Source organism: Lissotriton helveticus, chromosome 8 (genome assembly GCF_964261635.1).
Source record: "Lissotriton helveticus chromosome 8, aLisHel1.1, whole genome shotgun sequence".
In the NCBI taxonomy this organism is placed as follows: domain Eukaryota; kingdom Metazoa; phylum Chordata; class Amphibia; order Caudata; family Salamandridae; genus Lissotriton; species Lissotriton helveticus.
Genome location: NC_136069.1, coordinates 1,524,263,928 through 1,524,277,456, shown reverse-complemented (window position 1 = coordinate 1,524,277,456; position 13,529 = coordinate 1,524,263,928). Strand labels below are relative to the sequence as shown.

The 13,529-nt window shown below is 48.3% G+C and overlaps 1 protein-coding gene across 1 annotated transcript in view; it reads right to left on the bottom strand.

Annotated features, from left to right (window-relative positions):
- Nucleotides 1-13,529, bottom strand: part of RSF1 (remodeling and spacing factor 1) — a 713,574-nt gene that overhangs the window by 360,617 nt on the left and 339,428 nt on the right. Inside the window, exon 9 of the mRNA XM_078658500.1 lies at nucleotides 12,084-12,163. Within this exon, the coding sequence (XP_078514626.1) occupies nucleotides 12,084-12,163 (80 nt within the window). The remainder of the gene's footprint in view (nucleotides 1-12,083; nucleotides 12,164-13,529) is intronic.

Sequence of the window (13,529 nt, the reverse complement as noted above, 5' to 3'; positions counted from 1 at the left end):
ATAGCACCAATTTGGCAGAAACATGCATCCGGAAAAAGTAGAGGAAAGTGCTCCATTGGTTCGACAAGCGCCTCTTAGGGCATGATCTCGTAAGGAGAAATGTACTTTGGTTTTTATCTTACTGATAATAGTTGCAATATTATTTGGTATGTCCTGCTTTTTGGAAGAGAGTTCCCATGGCCATACCCTTGTCAATTTCACTCCGACTCCGCAGGAACACTACCACTTTAGTCTTAGCCCACCCAAGTAGAGCCACAGGTTGGGTTATCAAAATAATGCATTTATCCAGAGTCTTTATAAAATGCATGAGTCACTAAACAATACTAAGTGTTGTGTTTGTGGTCTGTTGCCTGATGCGGGTAAAAGGAGCAATAGGTTTATTACTTTACCTTTTACCTACAATGGATCTTGCTGTGCATGGTTTTAGGTTTTTTTCTCCTGCGACTCAGCTTAGGCCCTTACAACTATAGCAGCCGATTTGATCCACAATAACTGTTTTGTTAATGGGTCTGTATATGGTAAAACATTAGAGAATGAAACATATATAGATTGGAATACAACAGTCAAGTATATACAGTGGCTATGGGAAAACTGGACATTTAAGTTAGTTAGAGGAGTACCAGTTGTCTCTTCCTTAGCACCCGTCTGTGTTAAGGGACAAGGGTCCATAGCGGTGGGTAACTCCAAATGTAAGCATGCGCTCTCACTGAACACCACCAATATGCTTGCCTTTCTATCTATGGGTAATAGCTATTTTATATGTGGTTAAACAGTGTATAGTTCTCTTTCTTTCAATTGGACAGCATCATGTTATGTGGCCTTTCTCTTGCCCTCAGTATATATTGCCCCTCCCAATTATCATAAAATACATCATCTCCAGAGGAGAGAAAGTTGTTTACCCAGGGTCGGAAGAGGAGTAGGCACCAATAAAATAGCTCAAACGGATACAACCTTTCAGCAATTCATTGATGCAATGAAAAGCCTCGTACCTTTTTGGGACTCCATGGCCAATAGTTCAGGTTCGTCAATTAAGTAGAGTTGTTGATGCAGTTATCAATAAAACAACAGGGGCCCTTGCTAATATAACTTCTTAGAGGCAGCTGAATTGCCTTATGCCACTTCAAAACAAAATAGTTTTAGACGTCATTCTCGCTGACAGGGGTGGAATATGCCGGGTAATAGGTAGGTCCCGCTGTGTTTACATTCCTGATAATGCCCCTAATGTTTATGGAGCCATTCAGAGCTTACACCGTATTTCCAATGAGATACATCAGGATAAGGAGGCCTGGTCTTGGTCTAGTTGGTTCACATTGTTGCAGAGATTCTGCCCAAAAACAGAACTATGCGCATGATTATAGGACCTTAGTGTATAGGGACTGAGTCATCCTACCACCGCAGTATCCATGAACCCAGGACCAACTAGCTATAGTGTCTCACTTGCTCTCCAACTCACTCACAGAGAAACAAATGATTAGACTCCCTAAAACACAACACTCCCAGATCTCTAAGGAATCGCGGTAGCAAGACACACCCTTTTGTTTGTACTCATGTACTTGTCCACAATAAGATCTGACAGAGAGACGGAACAGTTTAAAATATTTATTTTAACTAACGTGCCCTAACATGCAGTATACGTACCACAACAAGCAGGAAAATACATAGTGCAAATACAGTCGGCATACCAGCAAGTCCATAAATCATGATGGGAGATGTCATCATGAAAATACAATGGAGCCTACCCTCCCTCCCCTTGCTAAGAAGCAGTATTATATATGAGAAGATCTCTGGGCTTTGTCAGCAGACCCCATCCCTTAGCCTACAGATGGTAGATCTACACCATAGGTGCTGTCTCGCTCCTCTCCCTGGAAAGGTCCCTCTCCAAGTGTGTGCTACCTATTCGTGTATCCCAATAAGGCCAAAGTACGTTGTCCAAACAGCTGCATCAGTAAGTTTTGTCTAAGGGTTAAGGCTTGGCCAGAACAAAAAAACAAGGGGCATTGTTGTTCGACCTTGCTCACAATGTTCAGTCAAAATCCCAGAAACCTGCAGAGTGTGAACTCAGCGATGAGTTCCCATGTGAAAACAGCCATGGAAATGATTGCAAAAATAAAGTTGTGTAGTAACATGTGCAAAGCAGCGGGCAAGCTGCAGCATGCTCATGTTAACTTAGAGAAGACGACAATGTCCCCACGGGCCATGTGACACCCTCCCCTTGGTTAGGTCGTTAGCTAAGGGCTAAAACAAAAAGCAGAGAAAGCAGAGGCAAAGCGTCTCAGTGGTATCCCAATTAGAGTATCTTTGGACCCCCAACATTTTTTTCTAAAATTTAAAAAAATAGCTAACTGGGTAGCCAAACATATCTTCATTCACTGCGAATCTTCAGAGTCAAAAATGTTGCGGGAAAGGTGGAATCCCATGAACTCCAGCATGTTGTCTGAACCTTCCATAGTAAAGAGTTATGCCATCCAATTAAGTAAGTTGAACGAGCATACATACTACTCATATCCAGAGGCGGTTAGGAGCATATCAGGGCAACCTGTGTTAACTTCGATGAAACTCCAATCCAAGAGGCACTGTGCACAAGCACAGTGTAAGAACATGCCCTCTTTTTGCATGGTTGCCCCCACTTTTTGCTAAATTGCTGATGTACTTTGACTGAGTGTGCCCTGGGCTCCTGCCAAACAGGTACCCAGACCCACGTTCTTTCCCTAAAACTGCATTGAAGACAAACCCCAATTGGCACTCTCTGGCCACAGGTCAGCCCCTGGTAAATGGTACCACAGGTACCCAGGGCACTGTGACCAGGGAAGGCCTCTAAGGGCTGCAGCACTTATTGTGCCACCCTTAGAGGTCCTATATGCTTAAGCTCACACACTGCCTTTGCAGGCAGCGTGTTTTGGTGCAGAACACAATGAAGAGTCGTCATGGCACACATCCCTGTGTGCCATGCCTACAACCCACTGCCTATGGCATAGGTCAGCACGCCGCATCCCGTAGAGGGGTGCGAAGACCCCAATGATGAAGCATGACACCAAGGGGCCTGTTGATGTATGAGGGGTATTCAAACAACACGGTGTGTTCCCCACCACAGTAGGGACCACCACTAACCCCCAAGTGGATTCCAATTTGTTTATTTGTAAACGCCCAGGGAGACTGAAGAAAACAAGTTACTTACCTGTAACTTTGGTTCCCCAGTATTGGTAACTTTCATAGATTCCCATGCTTTGTATCATTCCCCGTCGTCGGAATGGGAGCCTCGGTAGTATAAAAACCATAGAAACAAAAGAGAAACCTAGGCCTAGGCCTCATCTCATTTTGTATTCTATCCACCTCCTTGTGGAGAAGTGTGGCTCATTGGTTAGAGCAGGCAGACCCTGAAGCAGAGGTCAGACCCGGGACCAGGGTTCAATTCCCGACGCGGCAGGGTCTTGAGCTCAAATGTCCATGGACTCGATAATTCTCGCTTCGGTGCCTCACCTAATCATGGGTTCACACTCTGCAACTCTGGGCATTAAGCTTGCTTAATCTCCACAACGGCCCCCCTGCGGCGGGATGCCTGGCTTTCACCTTGGGGATGCCCTGTAGGGGCTATCTCACAGGGAAAAGCCAGGACGGGTTCCCAAGGCAAGCGCGGAGATACCCCTTCAGGGGTCGATTCAGGCGCTATATAAGAAACATAATAATAATAATAATAATAATAATAATAATTTTGTAAAAAGAGACCAAACTTTTGCCAGGACCAATCAGAGCAGCCTCACCCTCTAGAACCTTCCTGAGAGAGCTCAGAGCCTCAGATTTTCGTAGCCGTTGTGCAAACCGCCACAAACTCTGTAAAAAGACTGAGCTTTCCCAGGGGAGGCGGGCGGGCGCATGGGAATCTATGAAAGTTACCAATACTGGGGAACCAAAGTTACAGGTAAGTAACTTGTTTTCTTGCCCCAGTATTGGAACTTTCATAGATTCCCATGCTTTGTATCAGAATAGCTAGCAGTACAGCACCATGAACACATTTTGTAAATACATGGCATCACATAACCATAGAAAAATACATAAAGTACAGTAAAAACAAACAAAATGTGCTCACCAGGATGGAGGGATCGTAGGAAAAGCTCACCTCTCAATGAAACAGATTACGCAGGACTGCCTGACCAACAGCCGCATCATCTCGTCCTGCAGATTCCAGGCAGTAGTGTTTCGTGAAGGTATGAGTACTGCTCCACGTTGCTGCCCTGCAGATGTCCTTAATGGCAACTCCCGAAAAGAGAGCCACAGATGAAGCCACCGACCTCGTGGAATGTGCACGGACTCTGCCGTCCAGCGGCTTGCCCGCTTCCTGATGACAGAATTGAATCGCACTGGAGATCCAGCGGGAAATGCCAGTCTTTGCCAAAGGCAACCCCTTACGAGGTGCACTGTAGGACACAAACAACTGAGTAGACTTCCGAAAGGGACGTGTGCGCTCCAAGTAAAACTTTAAGCACCGTTGAATGTCCAAAGAATGGAGCGTACGCTCCGCAGGTGTAGAAGGATGTGGAAAGAAGGTTTTCAGAATCACCGGTTCATTCAAGTGGAACTCAGATGGCACTTTCGGGATGAATTTGGGATTAGTCCGAAGAACCAGACCTTGTTTTGTAAATTGCAGGAATGGATGCACTATGGAGAGTGCCTGAAGCTCACTCACTCGTCTAGCCGATGTTAGAGCTAAGAGGAGTGCTAGTTTCCAGGAGAGGAACTTTAAGTCTGCCTTGTGAACCGGCTCGAACGGAGCTTTCATGAGTTGAGCCAAGACAAGGTTGAGCTGCCACACTGGTGGAGGATGACAAACTGGCGGATACATCCGGAATAGGCCCTTCAAGAATTGTTTAACCACCCTAGATGACCATAAGGAAGGACCTGCCGAACTGCGTCGAAACCTTGATATGGCCGCTAGATGCACCTTTACTGATGAATGTGCCAAACCAGACTTAGCCAGAGATAGCAAATACGGCAGCAACTGATGAGGTTGGGAAGTGTAAGGATGGAGACCTTCCCGTTGACACCACAAGCAGAATCTCTTCCATTTTGCCGTGTACGTCTTGTTGGTACTTGGTGCTCTGGCATGAGCCAAGACCTCTCTGCATTCTTGAGACAAAGCTAGATGACTGAATTCTCTGTGTTCAGGAGCCACGCCGTCAAGTGGAGGGATCTCGGATCCGGGTGGAAAACCTGTCCCTGACTCCTGGACAAGAGGGACGGAATGGGCCTCAAGTGAATTGGAGGAGCTTGGGAGAGCCGCAGCAGTTCTGTGTACCAGAATTGTCTGGGCCACGCTGGAGCAATTAGAATCATCCTGCAGGGTTCCGCCTTCATTTTCTTGAGAACTCGAGGAATGAGGGGAATGGGAGGAAAAGCGTAAAAGAACGCGCTGTACCAGGCCATCGAAAGAGCGTTCCCTAGAGACCCCCGATGGTGAACCTTGCTTGCGTAGAACCGGCATTTGGCGTTCTCCGGCGAAGCAAAGAGGTCGATGGTCGGCGTCCCCCAAACTGAGAACACTCCGTCGAGAATGGATTGATTCAACTCCCACTCGTGAGTCACTTCCGTCTGGCGACTCAAGGCGTCCGCCTTGACATTGAGAGTTCCCGCCAAGTGCTCGGCTCTCAGAGTGATGTTGTTGTGAATCGCGAAATCCCAAATCCGTTGAGCTTCTGCGGACAGAGTCTGCGATTTGGTGCCTCCTTGTTTGTTTACATAGAGCATGGCCGTCGTATTGTCCGTCCGGACCAGCACTGAGCGATTGCCCACTCTGGGTAGAAAAGCTTGCAAGGCCAACCGAATGGCTGTCAGCTCCAGGAAATTGATATGGCACTGCCGCTGTCCTGGACTCCAATGGCCACTGACTTGAAGCTCTCGGAGCACTGCACCCCAGCCTTCCAACGAGGCGTCCGTGGTCATCACCATGGGTGAAGGAGAAATCCTGAACGTTAGGCCTTGGGCGAGATTGCTTTTCTGACGCCACCATTTGCTCGCTGTTCTCATTGCTGATGTTACGACAACCCTGTCGTTGAACGACCCCTCTGCTTGGCGCCATTGCTTGTCCAGCTCCTCCTGTAGAGGACGCATCCTTAGCCTGCAATGCGGTACTAATGGTATGCAGGAGGACATCGATCCGAGAAGGGATTTGTATTGGCGGACCGATAGGACCTTGCTGCGGCAGAGTAGTTGAGCCGAAACCATCAATTTTTGTTGTCGCTCTTCTGAGGGACGAGCCGTACAATGCGTGGTGTCCAGCACGGACCCCAGGAATCTGGCAGTTTTGGAAGGCAGGAGGACTGACTTGTGTTCGTTCAACTGAAGGCCCAGGCAGCGGAACAAATGGAGGCAAGTAGACACGGCTTGCGAAGCGTCCTGGAAAGATGGCGCCTTGACGAGCCAGTCGTCCAAGTAAGGGAAAACTTCGAGAGATTGTCGTCGAAGGAAAGCTGCCACCGGTGCCAATACTTTGGTGAACACTCTCGGTGCCGATCGAAGGCCGAATGGAAGCACTTTGAACTGGAAATGGCTCTTTCCCACTGTAAAGCGAAGGTATTGTCTGTGAGCTGGGTGTATTGGAATATGGAAATATGCGTCTTCTAAATCCAGCGACGCCAAGTAGTCGCCTGGATTTAAGAGAGGAAGAATTTCCTGGAGAGTGACCATCCTGAAGGAGAGCTTTACGAGATAGGTGTTGAGCTCCCGAAGATCGAGGATGGGACGCCAAGTGTCTTTCGTCTTCCGCACTAGGAAGAATCTTGAATAGAACCCCCGGCCCCTCTGAGAGAGCGGGACCGGTTCTATTGCTCCTTTGAGGAACAACTGGTGGGCTTCTAGATGTAGTAATCCTAGATGTCCTGAGCGGATGGCGCCCGGAGCTCGTGTTGGAGGAAAGTTGTGAAACTCCAACGTATGGCCACTCTTCACGATGTTGAGGACCCATTGGTCCGATGTTATTGACATCCAACTGTCCAGACAAAGGGATATCCTGCCCCCCACTGATGTGATCGGGAGGGGAGGAACAGCAGGTAGAGCCGGGAGGCCGCTATTGTCGTTTGGTGTTGTCACGGCCTTGTCGCTGTTGACGGCCTCGCGGAGGGTTGCGAGAGAAAGATGCTGATTGCCCTTGTCGCTGATTCGAGTAATGGGGTTTATATGACTGGGAAGACTGCGAGGAAAAACGTTGTTGGTTTCCTCTGTAAGATGTAAATCCTCTCCCTCGTGCGCCCCTAAAGGGGACCTTGCGATAGGTGAGAGAGCCCAAGGACTTTGCTGTGTCTGTGTCCTTCTTGATATTCTGTAGGGTATCATCCACATGCTTCCCGAACAGCATCTCCCCATCAAAAGGGAGGTCTAGGACTCTGTTCTGGACCTCCTGACGAAACCAGGTGGCCTTCAGCCAACCCTGACGCCGTAAGACGGCGGAGCCGGCCAAGGCCCGGAAGGCCGTGGAAGCAATGTCCATTGCGCAGTCAATCACTTCTGCAGACGATTTCTCTCCTTCCGCCAGCACCTTCTTGGCGTCCTCCTTAGTGGGCTCAGGTAATAGGTCCACGAAGGGTTCCATGTCGCACCACATCTGGCGGTCGTAACGGCCTAAGATGGCAAGGGCATTCGCCGCTCGAACCAGTAAGCTGGCCATAGAGGAAAACCGTTTTCCAACATTATCCAGACGTCTGCCGTCTTTGTCCGGAGGAGTGGTCAACGGTGTGGACGGATTCTTTGACTTGCTTTGTGCCGCCTGAGAAATCACTGAGTCAGGCTTTGGCTGACCAATAAGGCAAGCTGGACTGCCTTCAGGAGCTTTATATTTCTTCTCCAGCCTGGGGAGGACTGGAATCACCGTGGCAGGACTCTGCATGATCTTCATGCCCTCCTCCCATACATGCTCTATAATGGGAATAGATTTGACAGAGCGTTGGTGTTGTTCCTTAAAGTCATAAAGGAAACATTCCGATTCCTTTCTTGAAATAGGTAGGCCAAACCTCTTAGCAGCCCGTTCCATCAGATGATGAAAACCCCCTATATCCACCGGAGGGGAGATGGAAGTGTCACGACCAGCAGCATTTGGGTCTTGCGGGTCATTGTCCCCCTGATCCGGGTCAGGGTCCTGTAAAGGATCCATCAAGGGATCCACTGGAACAACCTCCTCATCCGAAGAGGTATCCTGATGGGCATCGGGCAGTGGTACGGGATCTGGTGTGGGAACCCGGGCCAAAGGTGTCACTGGCGGTGGTGTGGAGGGTACCACCGGAACACTAGTAGCCGGCTGCACTTGCGGCTGTGGTGGAAGTGGAAAAAACGTAGTCTGTCCAGAAGGGTCTGACGGAAACCTTTTACGATAATCCTGAAGCATGTCCTGAAGATCCGAAATGAGAGAGGAGGGCATGGCTACCATGCCTTGTCCCAAACTCGGCGGATGTCGCTCTTCCACAACATAAGGATGTAGTTGTTGGCCACCTGCCTGGTCGAAATACTCCTCCGTGTCCGTCTCCTGCAACTTTACGTTCAAGTCCGAGGGACTATAGGCAGGTCCATAATTGTCCTGAAACTCATCCTCGTCAGACTCATCATCTAACAGCATTGTCGGTAGATGGGAAGAGACTCGTCGCGGAGACGTCATCTCCGGCGTGATTTTCATTCTCTGAACTGGAAAATGCACTTTTTGGACCGTCGACGGTCTCGTCGACGACGCCGTCGTCGTCGGAGCATCAGTTAATGTAACCGTCGACGGCACCACAGCCTTCGTCGACACAATCTTCGTCGTCGATGGGACCACCGTCGACGGTCTCGTCGACGAACTCGTCGTCATTATCATCGTCGTCGACGTGGAAGCCGTCGTCGTCGACGTAGTCTTCGTCGTCGTTGCGGCCGTCGACAGCGGCCTGCTAGTCGTCGTCGACGTGGAAGCCATCATCGTCGACGAGCTCGGAACCTTGAACGTCGACGAAGTCGCCGTCGTGGACACCGCTACCGTCGACGAGCCCGTCGACGGAGCCACAGAAACAGCGGGAACTTTAGCCAAAGTCACAGTCGTCGACGTACCTGGTGTTCTCGTCGTCGACGGACGCTGTTTTTTCTCCGGCCCAGATCCTGAAGTGCCAGTAGAGTGTTTATCACTGGGCTTGATCTTTTTGGACGGAGGAGAAAGGATCACCACCTCCTTTTTGTCCTGTAAGGCTGGCACCACTGCTGTAGCCTGTCCCTGCCTCTCCTTTACACTTTCGTGAGGAGATTGAAGGGGACCAGCCCTCTCAGACCTGTCAGAGATCTTGTGAGGGGCTTTAAGAGGGGGCTCAGATGTCGAAGAACCAGGGGGAGACCTACCCCTCTTCTTTGATCTTTGCGAGGAAGCAGCACACAGGGAATCCTCCTCATCCGAAGAGAGCACCTCCTTGCGTGTCTTCATCTTCTGAAGCCAGGTAAGTAGCCGGCCTTCTCTGTCCCGAAGAGTCTTGTTCGGGAAAGTCCTGCAGATCTTGCAGTCTGTGGCCTTGTGGTCAGGATATAAGCAATAAATGCAATTATCATGCTTATCCTCCACAAAAAGAAGTTTTTTGCCACAAGAGGCACAGGACCTGAATAAGGCCTTCTTCTCCTTGTCAGACATGACGATTTGAAGCAGAAACTTGAAGAAATAAGTAGAAAAACAGTGAAAACTGAGCAGAGCTCAGTGGAGACTCCCTAGCACAACGTGCGGTAGAAAAATCTGAGGCTCTGAGCTCTCTCAGGAAGGTTCTAGAGGGTGAGGCTGCTCTGATTGGTCCTGGCAAAAGTTTGGTCTCTTTTTACAAAAGGAGGTGGATAGAATACAAAATGAGATGAGGCCTAGGCCTAGGTTTCTCTTTTGTTTCTATGGTTTTTATACTACCGAGGCTCCCATTCCGACGACGGGGAATGATACAAAGCATGGGAATCTATGAAAGTTCCAATACTGGGGCAATCCACTGTTTCTCTCCCTCCTTTGTTATATAGTTATGGCATAGGTCAGCCACCTCTCCAGCTAGCTGAGGGTACAGGTGTATGAGCCCTGTACCCCTACAGTATCTAAGTCCACGAAAGAAAACGCCAAGCAGAGGCGGGCGTGGGTCACCTCGGGACAGGAGTGCTAGGGCGTGGCTCACTCTGGGACAGGAGTGCTAGGCCCTGGGTCACCATGGGATAGCACTGCTGGGGCGTGGGTCACCGCGGGACAGGATCTAACAAATAAGGGCCTTCATAGTCAAAACATTTGCCACCTTTAGTAACAGAATTAGGTCTGTGCCAGTGGCATCTGTACAGCAATAGGAAGAGGCTGTATTGGGTCAACTACAGCTGAAAACCATTTGAAAAATCCAAAAGCTTTTGAGGTCTTAGAAGCACACCAAAGAGTGATGGAGTGAAGAAGCCACAATCTGTGCAGGGTTAGTGTCTGGTAACTCCAGGAAGGGAGCGCGTGGCTCTGGGCCTGGATGGATTTCTCAAAGACTCCTAAGATGATGTCAAGACCGGAGTCAGAGAATTAGATCGATTACCTACTCGAGTGGGATTGATGACAAGAAGCTGAAGAATCCCTCTTGTGAAATTTCTTGTACTTCTTCCTGGAGGGCTTGTACCTGGAAGTGGCCTGCTTTAAAGATATGCTGACCTCGTTTGGGACTTGGATATGCAGCTATGACAGGATAGTCATTCATCCCAAACATGCGCAATAAAGAACTTGCCTCCTGCTCTATAAAAGCCTTGGCTTTGGTGAAGCCATTCTTCTCACATGACCTGGAGTTATGTTTGTGTCCCAGACACTAGAGACAGTTGCCATGAGGGTCTGTGAGTGACATTGGTTTGTGAAAGAAGTGACATTGTTTAAATTTGGACATTTGTGGGGATGGCATCCTCCCAAAAATACGGCAAAAAATACCATTTGTTAGGGAAAGCTCTAAGAAGAGAAACTGTTGCACTGCATCGAACAGTGTGATAAAAAGAAACTCATGTCAGTATGCCGGGGCTTTGCCTTTTACGGCTCTGCGATGCCATACCCAGGGTGGATCCCAGAGCTTAGGCGGAGTTGAGGCGCCACCTATCCGTACAGGAGAGTGATTACAACTTTCCAGGGTCAATCTGGAAGTTGGAGAACATTCAAGAGGTGAGGAAGATGCTGGTAAAAGTATCCCTTAGAAATATCTTTCTGTAAAGCGTTCAGGGATTAACCACAAGGGCAGAGTATTCCGTTTATGAACTCAATTGATGTATCCCGGACAGAAGACTATAACTGAAAGTAGGTAGTCCTTTATGAGGTTACCTTGCACAAGTAAACAATATTGGAACAACTTGCCTTCATTTGGGGTGTTTTGCCATGGAGACATCTTTGTGATGCAATGTGCAGCTGCAGACAATGCACTGCTTTAGGATTCAGAATATCACTTCATACATTTCTAGCACTTGCAGGGAGCACCTGTAAATGGGAATGTGCTATACTTTGACACACCAGCAACAACGGACAGGTGCTATCAAATCATAAGGACGAAAATGAAGGCTACTTGTCTTCTCCCAAAACCACGAGAATAGCGATCATGCTATTAAGAAAATAATACACATGTAATCACTTTCATCAACACAGAGAGAAAAGAGATTCGAATCGCAACACACCCACAGACAGAGGACTGCTCTCATGCTTCTCCACTAACACTTAGTGCCAAGCTTTTCTGCTTATATAGTAAGATGCACATAACACTTTCCCGTCTCAGATTAGTCTACTTGCTTTACCTAAACAATAATTAGTAATACCTCCTTGTTGGGTGATGCAAAGGTTGCTTACCAGCAATCCTTATGTCAGGGAGATAAGCAGCCCATTTATTTGTACAAAATAGACTCATTGCTAGCCCCCACCCCCACAGTTAGCAAACCTACTAGACAACAGAAAAAGAGCAGCAGAGAAAGAATTAAAAAGGTTGGTAGGAGGAAGAGCAACGTAAAGAGGGTTACCTATAAATTATCTGTGTATTCCCCACTCATCCTTCTTCAATAAACACCAGTACAAGTAAAACAGTTTCTCTAAAAACATTTATGAAAAGACAAAAAATAGTTATATATGTTACCTTCTCTCTGCTCGTTCCTTCTTCTTTAGGACGACATCTAAATTCTGCAACTGTTCTTCAAGCTTTTCACACAGTAATTTCTAAAGGGAGGGGAAAATAGAGGTCAAATTCCTGTGCTACATTCTGGCTTCAAGAACAGAACCATTTGAAATGGATTGCAAAAAACTGCAAGCATTTTAATATAATCTTCAGTAAATCGGGTAGTCATACTTTCAGTACAATCCCATTTTCATAACTGATAGAAAGTTGTTTGTTGATTAATGAGCTATGGTAGGAAGGAAAGTACTACTTTTTTTGTATCAATCAGTTATATCTTGAAGTGTTGTAATTTATAGGCTGTGTACTCTTCTGCCATATGTTGCTGGGTTCAGACTAATGCAACTCGATTTTCTGCCAAGTCTTTGTTTTCGTTTTGAATGTGCATGAAAACAGAGGAGGCAAGATGGCCGCTGACTGATTGCAGCGGATAGTCGCAACAAGCTCACTCTATTCCTAGAGAGAAACCTGACCTATGAGATGCTGTAATACCGGAATGACGGAGTAATTGTGCTCTCTTACCTCGCCCAGGTGTCAGGTCTGCTTCTCTGGCTGTGTAAAATTAACGTAACACTCAGGAAACGGCTTCAGCATCCTTCCGTCATCCCAGAGACAGCAGTCCGACGGCACCGAAAGGCGTTAGGCAGCAGAAAGATGCGGACCCTCTGAAGCGCCCACCAGCAGCGAGCGGAGAAAAGGATGTTTCAGCAGCCGCAACCGTAGCCTCACGGACTTCTGCCCAGCAGCGGAAAAATCTCGGAAGGTATCCGAAGTCTCGTGGCAATGGTGGTGGAGGTAGCGCTGGCGAGCAGCGTATCACGAAAGAAAAGATCGGGGATCCCGATAAGGATAGCGCTGATGCCAGTGTCCAAGCAAAACAGATGGCATGGATATCCAGGGACCCGAGAGACCCAGCACTGCGCCAACCAACCCTGAAAGAATCTTTTCTGAAAACCCCCGAGGCTCCGCCAGGACGCGAGGCATCTCCGGCTGGAGACTCCGGGAAAGCGGTTGCTGGGCAACAGCCTCGGCAGGAGCAGGGGCAGAACAAGCATACTGTCGAGACACCAGCTCGATCATCTCAGGCTCCAATGGAGGAAAAGCAAGGGTCTGTGGTGGCTGGAAACCCTCAAGGCTTCAAGCAGCAAAATGCAAGTAAGGATAATACACGGAGCAATGGTCAAATTCGGGCGAACCATTCTGAGGGGGTAAATGAAGATCCCCTAAGAGAACCACATTCAGAGGGTAGTGATAAGTCGGAAAAAGAGGCGACTGACGAGACTGCTTTGCTGGGTTTTTTCGTACTCATTTCTAGGCCTGGGCAGAGTTCCTCAAGTGCAATTCGCACTGATCTTGCCGCCGCTCGAGTAGAAATTCTACCCAAGCAGCAGCTTGCGCTCGCCAATTTAC